The sequence below is a fragment of the Marmota monax genome, unplaced genomic scaffold (genome assembly GCF_021218885.2).
Source record: "Marmota monax isolate L192 unplaced genomic scaffold, Marmota_monax_Labrador192_F-V1.1 WCK01_AAM20220418_F8-fsc00014, whole genome shotgun sequence".
Taxonomy (NCBI): domain Eukaryota; kingdom Metazoa; phylum Chordata; class Mammalia; order Rodentia; family Sciuridae; genus Marmota; species Marmota monax.
Window position 1 is genome coordinate 16,194,945 of NW_026695222.1, and position 18,700 is coordinate 16,213,644.

Genomic DNA, 18,700 nt, shown 5'->3' on the forward strand with positions numbered 1-18,700 from the left:
TAGTGCTATTGCCCTAATCCTGCCATTGAGGTCCCTAAGATGAGCACTGCTCAGTGCTATGAAGGGTACAGAAATGTGGGGACAGATTGGGAGCCCACTGCTGCTAAAAGGCAGCAAGCCCTGACATGAGGTAGGACACACCACTCAGGAACAGAACAAGGGATACTTACTGGAGGCTTTACTATAAAATTCTGGAGAATAAGATCATATTTTGGTCCCCTCTGTATCCCCAGGCAAAAAATGCACAAAGAAGGTAACAGTGAGCCTTTTATGATGGTGTAGGTTATCTGGGACTATAAGGGAAGCAGGTCCCCACGCACACCACTGCTCTGCATCACCACGCCTGACGGATGAGAAAGGAGCTAGATGAACCCTTCAAAGAAGGAGGCTCTTCTTTGGCAGGTCACCTTGGGACCTAAAGCATAATAGACATAAACACCTTCTGTCTTTGAAAGAGAAAGGGAATCGCCATAAATATCTGAATTCAAAGTACTAAATACAACAGGGTGCATTTGAAATCCAAAAAATCTTAGCAAAAGGACATGGAGCAGGGTTGAAGAGGAGTGGAGTGGGGGACGCTTAGAAGGCTGCTGAGGACTCAGTGGGAATCATCTTTTTCTCCCCCCAATAATCACATACAAACCACAAGTCTGCTGATTCTTAACCCCAGCAGCTAAACTGCCCACAGCCTAAAAAAAAGAGCAATACACAGTTTACACCTTTTATTATTCTGATAGAAATGTCTCTCCTGGGAGCAGAAAGGGGTCAAAAGTCCAACACCAAAAATATATATCTTTATAAGTCATAAGCAAAGAAGCATTACAGTAGACAGTTCTTAAAAAAAAAAAAAAAAAAAGCCACAGTGAACAGGGCAGAGTAGGAGGTGTTAGAAAACTCACTCCAAATAATTTATTCACTGGGAACCACAAAGGACTTTCCCAAGAACAGCAAAAACACCATTAATTTCCCCAGTACCCTCCTTTCGAAGGGCTCCAAACACTTCACACGTAGCATTTTAAATTGTCCTCAAAGGCTCCAAAATAAGGAGTTACTATTTCCCTACATACAGATGGAGAAACTAAAACATTCACATCCACCCTGCTCTGCCCAAGTCATTCTAATGGATCAGGCCAACATCAACTGAGTACAGCTAGGCTGATCAGGAGACCCAGCCAGGCTGATCAGGAGATAAAAAGAAGACATGGTCTCCATCCTCCAGAAATCCAGAGTTCAATGGGGCACAAGGGAAGAAAATAATACACCTTTAATGTGTATGCGAGGTGCTTTTGGAAAGGTCTATATACAGTGCTTTGGGACTTATTTATCAGTGCCTAATATATGCTAGGCACTATGCTAAGTCATAGAGATAAGGAAAGGTGAAGAGAGGTGAAGAGATCTGCCCAGGGTCTCAAGGCCATGTTGTGGCAGAAGTAGGATAAGAACCCAGGTCTCTCTGGCTGCAAAGTCCATATGATGGGAGGTGACTGCTTGGGAAACTGGAAGCTGGCTTCTGGACTTTTTAGCACAGCATTTCCTTACCTGAGAGGTAAACAGCAGAAACACACAAGGGTCTTCACTAGATTTTGGCCTGTTTCCCCGGCACAGAATTGCATATGCATTACTAACCTGGATTCTTCAATACAGACAGTTTCTGAAGGTCAAGAAGCAAATAGCAGGTGTGCTTTCTAAAAGGGCAAAGAGCAGAAAAGTCCTGAGCCCTCTTTGTTCCTTTGATGGGGAATGAAAACAGAGCAGAACCCAAAGGTTCGGGATCCTCTGACTGACTTTAACAGAAGATCTACAGCCTACAGGAACAGGCATGGTGGCCAGAATCCTTTGCTCAGAGACAACTCCTGCAGGAGAAGGAGCCCTCTGCTAGAGATCCCTGAAGAAGGGCACACCTTGGTGACAGCTCTGCAGACCTCACCTGATGGTGGTATTCTCTGCTTATTTTGCCATAACTCCATTGTGGAGGCCAAGGGAGAAAGTGCCAGACTTAGAGGAAGGAGAGCCTAAGAGGTAACAGGCTACAGTCCCCAGGCCAGACAGGTTACAGAGAACATGGCCAGCCCTGGGGAATGCCTGGGTCTCAGCAAGGGCCAGGTTAATAAACAGTTCTATTTTAAGCCCACAGAATTTCAGACAGATGGGGGAAGGAGAAGGTCCTCCAAACTCTGGAAGCAAAGTTGAACCTGGAACTAGGGAAGCTGAATTTCTATTCTAGCATTTAACTCATGGCATCCTTTGGTAATTGTTTCTAAATCTTAATTTCAACCTAAGAAAACAACAACAAAAACTCTTTGATGGAGCAAGCTACTAATTATCTCATTCAACATAAGTGACTCACTCCTATCAATGGATAGGCTACTTTCATTATTTGCTCATTCATTATTCCTTAAATGCTCCCTACTTAAAAAGGGGGGGGGGGCGGAGCTGTATCTCAGTGGTAGAGTGCTTGCCTAGCACATGTGAGGCACTGGGTTCAATCCTCAGCACCACATAAAAATAATTAAATAAAATAAAGGTATTATGGGAAAAGATTCTTTTTTTAAAAAAAAGGTTTAAATTGACTTAAACAAAAAGTGTATTCAAGTGGGCTGGGATTGTATCTCAGTGGTACAGTGCTTGCCCAGCATGTGTGAGGCACTGGGTTTGATTCTCAGCACCACATATAAATAAAAATAAAGGTCCATTGCCAACTAAAAAAATATTAAAAAAAAAAAAAAGTGTATCTGATGGCCAGAAGGGCATAGGTCTTGAAACCATTCAGATCTGGCTTTGTGACTTCCTATAGTGGCCACAAGCAAGGGCTTTAACTTCTCTGCCCGTTGCCCCTCCTAATCTGTAAACTTGGGACACACTCAACTATATCTCAAGGTAACCTGTAAGGACTAAATAAGATGATGTCTGCAAAATACCTGACACAGAGTATGGCTCATACAAAGAATGCATCTCAACCAAAATAAAAGTCAAAGAGTTAAGTAATAAAATGTGCATGTGCAAGAAAGAAGATAATGAATAATTCTATCAAAATATCTAAATAAGGGAGTTCTGTAATTTCTGATCATCATGGCAAAAAGGAAAGCAGGACTGTTACACCATTCTTATTGTTTAATGAAGGGAAGCATGTAAATTCATCAGGACAGATAATTTTTTTTTTCTTTTTGGAACTGGGAATTGAACCTAGAGGCTCTTATTATATTTTATTTTGAGACAGGATCTCACTAAGTTGCTTCAGGCCTCACTAAGTTGTGGAGGCTGACTTTGAACTTGTGATCCTCCTATCTCAGCCTCCTGAGCAGCTGGGATTGCAAGCATGTGCCACCACATCCGGAAGATAAAGTTCTTAATGTTCAATGCAGAGAGGCACACATACCTGAGAGTGAATGTGTATTCATGCATACACACACACACACACACACACACACACACACACACACTTCTACCATTTCTCCCAAAGAAACAGGGAAAATGGCTCTCAAGAGTCCTGCTGCCCCTCTGACACCACAATTCTGCTGCCTACAGCAAAGTACTGCAAGAGTTAAAACATTTTTGTGCCAATATTTTAAGAGTGCAGAAGGTTCCAAATTACATGTAAAATAAACAATGCCAGACTGTGAAAACTCTTGGCTGCAATGTTCTCTGATGTTAACAAGAGTTTCTTTATTACTGTAACCTTTCAGAAGTGAATAAAAATTATTTCTCTGCCCTAGTTTTGCCCTCCAGTAAAAGGGAAGAGAACAGTGACCATGGAAAGAGCTGTACAATGACCCCTCGTGAAGGCTGGGGGGCTGGGAAGGGGTGGTTGAAACACAAAGCCTTCCATATATGTTTCTAGTCAAATTTAGAAATTTAGTTGGGCTGTGCCAATCATATTGTAGAATTCTACATTGCTAATATTTTTATGTAACTAAAACCCTTAGAGGGATAAGAGGGCATTTGCAGGAACCCAAAGTGAGCTTGTGCTACAAAGAAACCCAAATTTTAACCAGGGTTCCTCAACCATTCAATGAACCTCCGTACTCAGAAATTGAGCTAAAGTCTTGAAGTCCCCTAAAACAAAACAAAACAACATGGAAGAGATCCATATGAGGCCAGTACTTTAAAGAGAATTTGCTTTCACCATTGCAGGAAAAGGGAAAAAGTCACTAAATGAATCCAAAAGTTCTCTGCCTTCTCATACCACTCTGTGGCTTTATCCACACTAGTCCTATCTGGAAAGCTCTTCTAGTCTAGCAAACACCCACTTTACCAGAAATATCCAACCTAAATGTCGTCTATCCTGAGCTATTCTCCTCTGGGCATTCTTAGCAAATTTTAAAACATTATAATTCCTTAATATTATAATTATCTGTTCATACATTTGTCTTCTCCTACTTGACCTGGGAGTCAGGGATAATATCCTAGCCATCCTTGTATCTCTAGTGCTTAGCATAGTACCTAGAAGTTAGCAGGCCCACAATAAAATGGACGGTTAGATGGATAAAACCTTATTTGTGTCTGGGAACAGAAATCAGCCAGAGAATGATGAACTGCTAAAAAAACAGAACACAAGCTCTGGGATTTAACACAAGGCTAGCTTTTCAGACTTTCACTGAGTTACAAAATGTTAAGTCTGGAAGAGAATGTAGAAATCATCTAACTCACTTCCCCAGAGAGGTGAGGGGATCTGACTTATTCAAGCTCACCCATAGAGTAGCCAGGCTGGCCAGAATTCCTTCCATTATACCACACTGTCCTTTCTTATTACAGTCTGAAATGGTGGGTGTAAATGTTTATTTGCTGGCAGAATAAGAAATGGGATTACAACTACATATTGTGAAACTGTTACTTCATTATAAGCAAATGAACTTTGGATATCATCCTAGGAATCCAAATCACTTGATAAAAGATACAATATCTGAGTTCCTCAAAAAAGCTAACATATAGTCACCATAGGACCCAGCAATCCCCAAGAGACCTGAACACATATGTTCAGATGAAAACCGTATGTCAATGTTCATAATAGCATTATTCATAAAGCTAAAAAGTAGAAAAAACTCCAGTGTCCAATACTTAATAAAATGTGATACATCCAGACAATAGACTATCCATAAAAAGGAATAAATACTGAAATATGCTACAACAGGGATGAACCTTGAAAACAGTATGCTAACTGAACAGAGCCAAAACTAAAAGGCTGCTTATTATATCATTCCATTTATATAAAATGTCCAGAATAGGTAAATTCATAGAGAGGCAAAGTAAGATCCTGGTTTCCAGGGGCTGGGGAGAGGGGGGAGATGAGCAATGACGTTAATGTATTCAGGGTTTGTTTCTGAGGTGATAAAAATGTTCTGGAATGGGCTGGGGGAGTAGTTTAGGGGTAGAGTGCTTGCTTTCATGCAAGAGTCCCTGAGTTCATCCCCAGTACCACAAAGGGGGGGGAAAAAAAAAAGCTCTGGAATTAGATAGTGGTGAGGGCAGTGTAACACTGTGAATTTACTAAAATGGTGAATAGTACGGTGTGTGGTTTTGTTTTGTTTGGAGGCAGGTACTGGGGATTGAACACAGGGCATTCTACCACTGAGCTACATCAGCAGCCCTTTTTAATTTTTTGAGACAGGGTCTTGATAAGTTGCCCAGGCTGGCCTCAAATTTATGAGCCTCTAGCCTCAGCCTTCCAAGTCACTGAGATTACAAGTGTGCATCACTGTACCTGGCAAATATTATGATATAGTGAACTATATCTTAATTTTTTACTTTATTTTACTTTGGTACTAGAGGTTGAACCCAGAGGAGCTTTATCACTGAGCCATATCCTCAGCCCTTTTTATTATTTTTTTGAGACAGGGTCTCATTTGTTGCTGAGAGACTTGCTAAATTGCTGAGGCTGCCCTTGAACTTGCAATCCTCCTGCCTCATCCTCCCGAGTTGCTGGGATTATAGGCATGCACCACAACAGTCTCTTAATTTTTTAAATTGGAAAAATGGAATCTCTGTCCTCTAGGAACTAACACTCAAACTGGAAGATCTAGGACAGACTTAAGGATCAACAGGTTCAGCGCTATGTGACATATATTATGGAAGTTAGAGGGAGACTGAAAGAACACTTGACTACCGATATGGAGACTGGCTTGAATTATCTTGGTAAGCCCTATATTGCAATCATATATATTCTTACAAGAAAGAGGCAGAGGGAGATTTGACCCAGACAGAAAAATATGGAGGCAGAGATTACAGTGATGTAGCCACAAGTCAAGGAACGTCAGCAGTCACTAAGCTGGAAGGGGCAAAAACAGATTTTCCCCTAGAGCCTCCAGAAGAAGCACAACCCTGCCATGATTTGACTGCAGTCCAGTGAAACTTATCTTTGCCTCCAGCAATACAGGAGAATATATCTTTTTCTGTTTTAAGCCATGTTTGTGGTAATCTGTTACAGGTGCTAAAGGAAACAAATATACTAATCTCTCTGAGCCTTAACTTCATCACCTATCAAATGAGGATAGAAGTACTATCTATCTCAAATGCTATCTATCTTGCAGGTATGAATGTTGTAAGATGTGGTAAATGTTAAATGGTGCTTATAAAGTGTGTGGCAAAGAGAAACCACTCAGTAAATGTTAGCTCTTACTATCAGAGAACTCTATTCTGCATTAAGTTGACATTCCCAATTTTCACGTGGCATTACTGCATGCTCATACCCTGCTCCTCCTGTAACAGCTGGCCCAGAAGACCAGAGTTCTCTTCTGTCAGTTTCTAATTTATACTCGTCTCTCCCAGCTTCACCATCTATTAAAAATACAATCAGCCAGGCATCATGGCGCATGCCTACCTGAAGTACCAGCAATTTGAAAGGCTAAAGTAAGAGGATCACAAATTTGAGATCAGCCTCAACAACTCAGTGGGACCTTGTCTCAAAAATAAAAAATGAAAAGGACTGAGGATATAGGTGAGTGGTGGAGCACCCCTGGTTTCAATCCCCAGTACCACAGGGGAAAACAACAACAACAAAAATATAGGGTCAGATGATGAGCAGTGATTCTCAAACTGGAAGATTTGTTTAAAAAAAAAAAAAAATTACTGGATCCTATCTGCGAAGTTTCTGATTCAGCAGTCCAGCATGCAACCCCAGAATTTGCATTCTTAACAAATTCCCAAGTGATATTGAGGCTGCTGATATTGAGGGCCACAATTTGAGAATCTCCAAACTAGATCATTTCAAGGTTCCTTTCCAATTTTAAGTCTAAGATTCCTCAGGAACATGCAACAGATATAGCACTTAAGTAATAAGCACTGCTATGCCATGCTGGAATAGCCTTAAAATTAATTTCTTTTACTAAGTAAGAGAGGGAGGGCTGGGAGGGGGATCATGAGGTACCTGGTAAGTTTTAACTTCTGAACTACGCAGAATAAGAAATCTGAAGCAACAGTGGGAACAGGAAGAGGCTGCCCCCTTATCCAACAAACTGGCCCCATTTTAATTTATCTTAATCCCACCTTTCTGCCTTTCCACCATACCCCACCCCCATTCCCTCCTCTAGAAACACATCTAGGTGTCTCCTGAATTCATTTATAGGCTTTGCAGTGCACAGTATAATACCGCCTTTGTTCGTCTCCTGGCCCAACCCCTCCACTCCCAGTGTTCAGTCTTAGTATTCCCCTACTCTTAAAAAAACACAACCAAGGAGTCTCTGAAAAATAACTGTAAAATCAACTAAGGCAAATTCATATGATGTGGAGACATTCATCAGACTCTATGCTGGAAAAGAAAACAAATTCAGAACATTGTCAGCATTCTTGTCTTTTTCTCCCCTTAATCTCTATTAGTCCTGTTGAGTAGGAAACCTTTGCCGTATTGGATTCGAGAGTCTTAAAAAAAAAAAAAGAGGCCTCAGGTTTGGGATGGAACCTAAGAAATGGAATGTCTCCAGATTCAAGAGCTGTCTTTTAGTCTCTGGAAGTCTTTGGTAATAAGACATGAGAGAAGGCTGCATTTGGGGGATGGTATCATGGAGAACTGGAAACTGGCATGTCCCAGCTGTGGTCCTCATTCTGCTGTTTTCTAACTGTATGACCCAGGGCAAATCAATGAACTTCTCTGGGCCTCTATATCCTAAACAAAGAAACAGGAGTAGACCCAGATCTATGATCCCTAATTAGAGATATGCATCAAACATCTTCTTTTCAAAATGTATACACCTGTGCAATCTTTTCACCTCTTGAGAATCACTGAATTAGAGACTCTCTGAGGCTCTCAGTGTAACATTCTAAGGTTCTTTTACCCTATAAAGTAGATTAGAAATGTAACTAAAGAGCCAAGAACCCATAAGTCAGAGCAAGAAGAGAAAAATCCACTTTAAAGAAGAAATGTGTGTGTGTGTGTGTGTGTGTGTATATATATATATATATATATATATATATATATATATATATATTTTAGTTGTCAATGGGCCTTTATTGTTATTTATTTATATGTGGTGCTGAGAATCAAACCCAGTGCTTCATGCATGCTAGGCAAGTGCTCTACCACTGAGCTACAACTCCAGCCCCTCCACATTTTTTGTGGGGAAAAGGAGGGTCATAGACATTGAATGCAGGCGTGATCAGAAAAGATGGTTCATTAAGTCAGTATTAGGGAGATAGTGCTAGCTGAATGCTAAGAGCAGAAGCCAAGTACCTATGTAACTAAGTAGTAACTAAGTAGTAATTATATTACTCATGCTGCATAAAACAGAAGTTAAAACTTAATCTTTACCCAGGATTCTTATCCTATCCAATGCAAGTGACCTACATAAACCAGTAATTACAGAATACCACAGTACATTGTTATCTCAGAAGTCTGTACAGAGTGTTGTAGCAATACAGAGGGGAGAGTGGCAAATATACTATCATTATTGGCAAGTGATGGAAAGTGTCTTGGAGGAAGGAGACACTGTCTAGCTGTGTCCAACAGCACCATGAGCAGAGGAGATGGGATAAGATCACTTTAGACAGAGGGAACAGCATAAACAAAAGCCTAGAAGTACAAATCAATATGGCACACCACACATCAATAAAATTCTAAAATTAGTGCAATGTTTTTGTGTGTGCATACATGCAAACATTTTTCTCTGGGGGTGGGATGGTAACAGTTTGTTGGAAATTAGACTAGAAAGGTGGACTGGAATCAGAGCATGACTACTTCTTTTTACTCTAATTTTTTAAAAAGATATAAGAGCAATATAACAAAAACATGTTTAATCTTTAGATTCATGATCGTTAATATATTGTGACAGCTGCTTCATCTCTGTATGTCCATACACCCATTTTGTTTTGTTAAACCACTTGAAGATAACTTGCAGATATTAAAACATTCTACCCCTACAGCACATTCTCATATATCCACAAAGGATTCTATATACATTCTATATACATTGCCAAGAAGTTTAAATTTTGTCCTAATATGTGATGCGAGTCCTCGGATGTTTCCAAAATGAGAAGGGCATGATTGGATGAGATTTAGGAAATCTGTCAGTTATATGGTGGGAGGGTTCCCTAGAGTGAGGAATGACCAGGAATTCATTTAGAAGCTACTTACAATAAAGGAGAGATGATTAAAGTATAGTAATGGAACAGAGGAGAGGAAAAAACCTGGAGATATTTTTAATAGAGAACTGCAAGGCCAAGTGGATGCAGAGGATGAGGCAGGAGTTGAGAATGGTTTTAAGCATTATAGCTTGGGGACTGGATTGCCGGTGACATCAGAAGTGAGACAAAAAGAACAGTTTTATGGAGCTATTTGTCCCCTGCCTCTTGAGTGAAATTTGAGAGAAACATTAGTGACCCCTGAAAGGTAAAATGGAAAATGGTTTAGGCTGTGGGCCCCACTCCCATGCATTCAGCTCTAAGTTATCTTATGGTCATGAAACAAAAAATGTCAACACAAATCTAGACACCCATAGAGACAGAAGGCAAAAGGAACAGGAGGGGAAGAAGATGTAACTTGTTCTGAAAGAATGAGCTGAACTGGGAACACTCAGCAAGAGGAGTTTTTAAGGTGGGGCATTATGGAAAGTGTGAGTGCCCCAAGGCAGCTAGGGGTCTGAAAAATTCTCTGAGACAAAATGAAGACACCAAAAGAGAATTAAATTCATTCATTTATTCATTCAGTTGAGAAACATCTACTAAATACCTAGAATGTGAAAGTTCCATTTCAGGTTCTGTAGGCATAAAAAGACAAAGTCGACTTCAGGAACTCACTACAACTGAAGGTAAAAACGGGCCATGAAATACATAATCAAGAGCATGGGGAGTTTCATGCTTTGGTTGATTTCAAATATACAAGAGCTTATCACTTCTCTTTCAGGGACACGTCCCTAAAGGAGGGAGTCCAGCAAGCCACTCACAAGGACAGGCGATTGAGCCATCAGACTTGCAACCCAGCTGCATGCACCCAGGCTCCTGGTCAGTCAGGAAACTGCTTAAATATCTACTCCATGCTCTCTTGTCACGTCTTAAGGCCTGGGGATAGGAAACTTGTGTAGAGAAAGGAATGCATCCACTAGAGGTATATCTTCAGTTGGACTCAGCTTAAATTCATGAGCCAATTCCCAAATGGAATTACTTTGCCTTCTAAGAATTTAGCTTTCTCTCTCCTGAGTATCCACTCCAACGATTCAGGCCATTTAAAACTTTCAAAAGAACTATTGATATCCGAGAACAAACACATATTCTTATTTTCATGGCCTTGAGCCCAAAGGATTGTTCTTTCTTTACACTGACACAGTTCATACATATGGACCTAAAAACTACACCTTTATCACAGTCCTTGTCTTTAAAACAAACATCTTTTTGCCTAGGGTGAGCAAGGCTCTGGTTCGATCCCCAGCACAGCAAAAATGTCTTTGACAATGAGTTTCAATTCGGACCTAGAGATAGCAAAATTTGTACTTCATGGTAAAAGTTTTGTTGACGATCTGTGTGTGTGTGTGTGCGTGCGCGTGAGTGCGTGCGTGTGAGTGCGTGCGCGCGAGCGCGCGCGCGAGCGCGCGCGAGCACAATACTGCTCAAAGAATTTTAGGGGGGAGGAAATGGGAGGGAGTTTTGGAGACTTTGAAGGAAATTTTCACAAAAACTAAAGCCTTTGTTAAGATTTAAAAGCCTCCTAGTTTAGAAATACATGCTATAGGGCTGGGGATATGGCTCAAGCGGTAGCGCGCTCGCCTGGCATGTGTGCCGCCCGGGTTCGATCCTCAGCACCACATACCAACAAAGATGTTGTGTCTGCCGAAAACTAAAAAATAAATAAATATTTTTTAAAATTCTCTCTCTCTCTCTCCTCTCTCTTTAAAAAAAAAAGAAATACATACTATATATAAACTTTTTCTCTCAGTATTTGAGACTGAACCCAGAGCATTCTACCATTGAGCTATATCCCCAATCCTTTTAATTAAATTAGTTAATTAATTACTTAATTTTTTTGGTACAGGGGGTTGAACCCAGGGGCATTTAACCATTGAGCCACATCCCCAGCCATTTTTAATATTTTTTTTAGAGACAGGGTCTCACCGAATTGCTTAGAGCCTCACTAAGTTGATGAGGTTGGCTTTGAACATGCAATCTTCCTGCCTTCGCCTCCTGAGCTGCTGGGATCCTTTTTATCTTTTGAGACAAAGTCTATTTACGTTGCCCAGGCTGGCCTCAAATTTGCAATTGTCTTGTCTCTGCCTACAGAGTAACTAAGGTTTCAGGCATGCTCCACTATGCCTAGCTAAACTTTCTTTTTTTTTTTTTTTTTTCCTTAGAATCAAATAATTCCATCAGAAAATGGGAAAGCAGGGGGGGGGGGCGGAACAGCAAAATTGCCGGTAAGGGAAATGTTTTCTCATTTCTTTTTCTTCCAATTTTTAAGACTAACAGGCAAACAAATATCTTCAGAATAAAAAGGATATTTCCCTGAACCATTTTTTTCAATACTTATTCTGGGCTTCCAAAGCTGTTTCTTTCATTCTTTAGATATTTACTGGGTACCCATTCAGCCCAGCCAAGAGGCAATTATAGGTACTTTGGAGAATACAAAGAGGGACATATGATCCTGTCCCCAGAAATTTACCTGGAAGTCTGTCAACATACATGAATGATCATGATACAAAATAGAATAAGTGCCTGAGGAAAGGTACATGAAAATTATTACTTACTTGCAGCTAAGGAAAACTGGGACTGGTTTCCAGTTTGGTGAAGGCATTGGGGCTGGAGCATTAGGGCAGTCTAGGTGTATGCACCAAACGAAGAAAGACGCAAAACAAGAACAACAAGACATTCGGCCTGGCCGGAGGGAAGAGTATATGAAAGCAAGGATGGAATGTGATGTTCACTGAGTGCTAAGTGCCAGGCACATGTGCTAGAAAGTTTCACATATTTAAGGTTCAAGAACTAGGGGAAATGAGTTTGGAGAGGTGGTCTGGAGTGTGATCACTGAGAACCTTGCAATGCAAAACACTGGTTCTGAGGCAGAAGTTAACGAAGGAGTCCAGTTTAGCCCACAGCTTTACCACCTTTCCCTCTGCACCATTCCATCAAGCAGCTCTGCTATGGTGAGAGCAGGAGATCAGGTGATGAAAGTAGGCTCATTCTTATTCTGTCATACTACTATCAAGAAATCATCTGAAGTCTTGCTGAGGCAACTGGCATGCCAAAGACCACCGATAGGATGAATTGTAATTTCTGAAGTACAGCTCACTCCCACCCCTTCCCACCTCTGCTTCCCTGGCTTGGAAAGCTTAAACCTGTTCATTGTAAGCCACAAGGTGGAGATGTCTGGCATAGCAGAACTGAGAGGAAGTCATTTAGTCAGCCTAAGGTTACCATTAACACTTTGAGCCACTGCCTTGAGCTAATTTTTATGTTTGTTTTTTAAGTTTGGTTGAAATGTCACAAATGGAAAAATTAAGTAAAGCGCCCCGGTTAGCCACAAGACTGGACACACCTGGCTGCAAACCCAGCAAAAGAAACTTACTTCATTAGTAGAGAGAAGCAGAGAGTGAAATTTACATCTGAAATCTGCCTGCACTAGGAGAAAGTGCTGAGGCCAAAGGCGCTGTCTGTTTTTACAGCTGTGTCAAGTCTTAGTTCTTACTCTTACCAACACTCAGGAGTGCGGCAAGGGCCCAAGGAAAAATGGTCTCCAACCTCTTCAGCTGCAACTCAGCTCACAAAGGTTTTTAAGAACCAGTTAATGAAATAAAACAAGACCAGATGAGGTGATATAATGAACTTTATTTCCACAGCTAATTTATATGTTTAAATCCCAAATAATATTTTTTTTAAGTCAGAACACTCTAAATTATTGCTGTGATTTTTGAAACCTCAAATTTAACACTTGCTTTTTATACCAGCTTCACTGATGATATATGAGTCTGCCCCATTTTTGCAATCGTTGGGCTCCTAAAAAGCTGGTAAAAAGAAAACTTTGGTAAAATGAAAGTTCTCCCACTTTTATGAAATGAGAACTCTAATGTCAAAGGAGTTCTTGATTGGAATTCTAATTCCAAAGGAGTTGTTGATTCAAATTTCTGATTCATTAGTTTGCCATTGGCTCTCATGGTTCTTGATCTTACCCACACCAACCCACTAAAAGTAATGGCCTCTAAGAATTCTTTCACATGAGAAAAATCACCACTGTATTGATCTGTTTTATAAATTTTACTTGTTATATGAGTTTTCTTACAGAGGTATAACTGAGATGCCAAATAACACAGAGATAGATTTGCAAATTACCACCTTCAAATCATAGGTTTTCAAAGCTGAAAAGAAACTTGGAAATCATGTAGTTAGACCCATCACCACCTGGTGCTTTTTTTTAATGAAGAAATGAGGCACAGAAGATACAAAGAGGAAAGACTTACCAGTCTGGGTGAGTACCAAGCCAGACCGGCTCCATGTTACCTACTACTTTTCTCCAGCCACATGTCCCATTTCTTCCAGTTGTATGCTCACAGAAGACTGAGATTCCCTCTACACACACACAACTCAGATGTGGTTAATGTACTAATGTCTTGCTATACAAAGGGGTCTGTTTATACCATGAGGTTGGAAAAGGCGGGATCAAGTCAATTATAATAGAAAAGCAGTAAGAGTAATTCCTCAACTCTTCCAAATCTCTATTATTTTTAAATCATTGTCTTTTACTTATAGTCTTTATAACTAAATCAGAGCTTGGGCATTTCTCTTCATGAAGGCAGTTTAAGAACCTGTACTATAGGAATCACCTACAACCTTGCTATTCAAAGTGTGGCTACCTCCTCCCCTATCCTGCATCATTAGCAACATTAGCACAACCTGGAAGCTTTTTAGAAATGTAGATTCTTAGCATGATGGTACATGCCTATAATCCCAGCAACCCTGGAGGCTAAGGCAGGAGGATTCAGTGACCTAGCAAACTCCTGCCTCAAAATTTTTTAAAAGGATAGGGTGTACAGATCAGTGGTTGAGTGCCCCTGGGTTCAATTCCCAGTATAAAAAAAAAAAAAAAAAAATCACTTCTCTGACCCCATCCCAAAACCTACTGAATCAGAATCTGTATTTTAATTTTAATAAGATTCTCAGGTAAACTATAGATAGGCACATTAAAGTCTGAGGAACACTGATCTAAAACACTTCCTTTCAGGGCAGCAAATAGAGGGGAAAAAAAGGCTGGATAAAATAGGGGCACACTAATTCCTGTAGGACTGCACTGATGTACAAATGGACCAGAGACTAGTAAATCAGGCATGATTTATCTGATAAATAAGGTGACTTTGAAACAGAATTCCAAGCTGGGCACAGTGGTGCACGCCTGTAATCCCAGCGGCTCAGGAGGCTGAGGCAGGAGAATCACGAGTTTAAAGCCAGCCTCAGCAAAAGTGAGGCATTAAGCAACTCAGTGAGACCCTGTCTCTAACTAAAATACAAAGTAGGGCTGGGGATGTGGCTCAGTGGTCAAGTGCCCCTGAGTTCAATCCCTAAAACCCCAAAAACAAAAACAAAAACAAAAACCAGAATTCCAGAGGCAGAAGTTCAATTTACTGACTCATTCTGACAAATATTCAATCAATGTTTATTACATAAGCAAAAAACTGAACAAGACAGCTTCCTGCTTTTATAAAGCCTACAGTTAAATAGAAGGGAGATTACACAAAAATAACACAGGAGAGGGCTCGAAATGTTGAATATTGTGATAGAGATGTGAAAGGAAATTCATGGAAGTGGGGGACAATGAAAAGATTCCTGTGGTCCAGGAGTCAGCAATTTATGGCTTACTAAGCTATTCAGGATGGGACAGCTGTGACCCACATGGCTCCAGTGGCCCAACTTCCAGCAGAGTTTAGTCAACAGTGATAAGAAAAACAAGTTCACTAATAGAAGAGCTACTGCGTGACCAAGTGGCTGGCAGTGAGCCAAGGCTTTGGCTGGCCAGAGGGTATCACTGGTCATCATTAAATGGAATGCTGTGTGTTGCCACAGAACTGCATACTGAGAACTTGAGGGCATGTGGAACAGTCAGCTGCATGAATAGCTTAAAGGTTGCTGATTTCACTCAACAGCCAAGAGAGCTGACAAGCGCAACAGTGAGAAAAATGAAAATGGAACTAGAGACAATTACAAAGAAAGTTCAATACTGATTTCAAAATGATGATGATGATGATGATGATGATGATAATGATGATTGCAGTTAAAACTTTGATACATGTTACTTTTTAAGAATGAACAGAAAATGCCAACGGTCTGTTGTCCCAGGGAATGCCATGTAAATGTCAATGAAAATACTTATGCAAACCCATGTTTGCCAAGCTTCCTATAGATGCAGCTCCTTCAAAGACATATGAGAATCTGAAAAAACCCTCAACCCAGGTTCCCAAGAGGCAACCATCCCCTCCATGATGTAGTCTCAAAGACTACAATTTTACACACAGAATAAACACAAATGCCAACAGACAATAGCATAGGAATGTGTGAAGATAGTTACAATAAATAAAAGTAAAACATGAAGCATGGAAAGAAAGTTGCATATAAGTACATAAAGAAAACACACTACATATTTTCTATAGATAGCAGAGGAAAGAGTCTTAAAAGATACACGCCAGGGCTGGGGTTGTGGATCAGAGGTACAGCGCTTGCCTAGCATATGCGTGAGGCACTGGGTTCGATCCTCAGCACCACATAAAAATAAAGATATTGTGTTCACCTATAACTAAAAAACATTTTTTTTAATTTAAAAAAAAAAAAAGATACACACCAAAATGGAAATGGTAGTTATTTCTTGGAAAGAGATAAATGGCCAGGATTGAGATTGATGATTAAAGAAATTTTAGCCTTAGTTAACACATTTTGAATTTAAAAAACAAGTGTAAGTAAAAACATTTTTAATACATATTAGTGAAAAAAAAGCCAAGACTCAGAATAGAGTACATAGTATAAGCCCACCTGTGTCATGTTAAAAGAATATACATTTATATATTTGTATAGAAAATACTAGAAAAATATACATCAATTCTGACCTGCGGTTACTTATGGGGAGTTGAAATAAGAAAAATACACTTGTTTTTTACATTAAGCACTTTCTACTGCTTGTTTTTATTCTATGAGCATGTGTAACTTTTCTAATAAATTAAACCATTTTGTGACCCAGTCAGATGATTCTCCCAAGCTGGAAGATAACAAATTAGGAAATAACAAGGAACTACTAAAAATCAATGGTCTAGAGATAAAACATAATTGCTTCTCAGTCTTTTGGCTACGATCAAGTATGGAGACAAAAACAGACAAAATTACTGTTTATATAATAAATAGTATCCCAATGTTTTGGTTTCATTCTTCTACTGTCATCATACTCCTGGTGACATATATACCATATACTCTCCTTTCTAAGGCTAATTATTAAATGTACTGATGTATGTTTTCAGTGGATATTCTGCTGAAGTTTTCTATGTTGCTAGTGATCGAGGAGCTTGCTTTTTTAGCTCCTGAGAATAGTGCAAGAACTGAAATATTTATAACATGATTTTTATATCAGAACTGGTTCACATATTGCATTAGTATCAAAAGCAAAGTGTCCTTAAACTGGATTAGTATTTGATTCCCTTCTTTACCCATTCCATCCCTTCTATCACCATGATTTGGGACGTGTAACCTCTCTCCATACCCAGGATGTCCTCACACTGATAAACCACAATAACATGTATAAACACATAATGTATCTGTAGTGTGTCAGTCTCAATAGAGGTAGAAAAGTAACACCAGCTGAAATGCCTCTAGACATAAGGCAGCATTTTCACAGAAATCCAAAGCAAGGCCATTCTAAAACAGATAAAACCCCACACTCTAGTCAGGCAATCCCTCACCAGAGTTGTCCAGATCCAGATCTGACATCCAGCACTTACCCCCATGACTCTGCCACGCTGCTCAACATCTTCCCACATAAAATGAACTATGATACGACACATATATTTCCCACTCCGGCCTTCCTGCTTCATTCGGACTAGACACATCCTAGTGGAAGAAGACAGAGAGGCTGTTAGGCATCGTTCACACCTTACATTTACATCAGAGTGATTTTAGCAAAGGGCATCGAATCAAAAAACTGGAAGTGACCTTTTTAAAAAATGTTTATTCACATACAATGCAGACTTTATAAACTGTATTAACCTTAACTGTACAGTTTGATGAATTTTTTCACAATATTATCCATGAAAGCAACACCCAGATGGACATGGGTTATTCAGCGCACCTCAGAAGGCTCCCTCACACGTGGAAGAGACCACATTTAGTTGTGAAAAGATAAGCAAATTTGAACCCTTCATTTTACTGATGGAAACAGGAATCCTAAAGAATAAAAGTAATTTTCCTGACACCACAAAGTCATCTATTTACTGAGTAAAGAACAACACTGTCCCTATAGTAGCCACTAGAAATCTGTGGCTATTGAGCACTTTAAATGTGAATAAATCCAAAGACTTCAAAGATTTAGTCCAAGAAAGAGAATAGAAAATATCCAATTTTTAAAATTGATTTCATGTTGAAATAATATTTCAGATGAGTTAAATAAAATATATTATTAATTTCATTTGTTCCTTTTTGCTTTTAAAACTCTCAGCCACTTAGGAGGCTGAGTCAGGAGGACCCCAAGGATCCCAAGTTCAAATCCAGCCTTAGCAACTTAGCAAGGCCTTACATAACTCAGTGACACCCTGTTTCTAATAAAATATTTAAAAAGGGCTGGAGATGTGGTTCAGTGGTTAAGCACCCTTGGGTTCAATCCTTGGAATAAGAAAAAAAAAAAAAACAAAACTTAGCTACTACAAAATTTTAAATTACAGGTATAGCTTGCATTGTATTTCTGTTCGATAACACTTGTCTAGAACACAGATCATAAAAAGTATTATAATTACTTTTTTTAAAGTATTAAATTGTTTCACCCACTTGATGTAAATTCCACTGAAAGCAAAGATCAAGCTTTGGTTTTTTTCAACATTGTATCTCCATGTAGAAGACATTCAATAGATATGTACTGAATAACTAAATGAATAAACATAATAAGGCCAAGTTTAGGGCCCTTTCCCTATGCCACATAGCCAGAGGGTTCTCTGCTTATAACCTCATATATGAAGATAAAAGTTATATTTTACTAACTAATAAATATTATATTTAATTATATATAAGAATATAAGCAAGATCACCAACCTCTCAAATTGGTTCCTAATTT

The 18,700-nt window shown here is 39.5% G+C and overlaps 1 protein-coding gene across 2 annotated transcripts in view; it reads right to left on the reverse strand.

The window, feature by feature from the left end:
- The window catches only part of LOC124085602 (ubiquinol-cytochrome-c reductase complex assembly factor 1), a 92,277-nt gene that overhangs the window by 25,852 nt on the left and 47,725 nt on the right, over positions 1-18,700 (reverse strand). For both annotated transcript variants that reach the window (XM_046433416.2, XM_046433415.2), the window contains exon 7: positions 17,379-17,487. In XM_046433416.2, the coding sequence (XP_046289372.1) occupies positions 17,379-17,487 (109 nt within the window). The remainder of the gene's footprint in view (positions 1-17,378; positions 17,488-18,700) is intronic.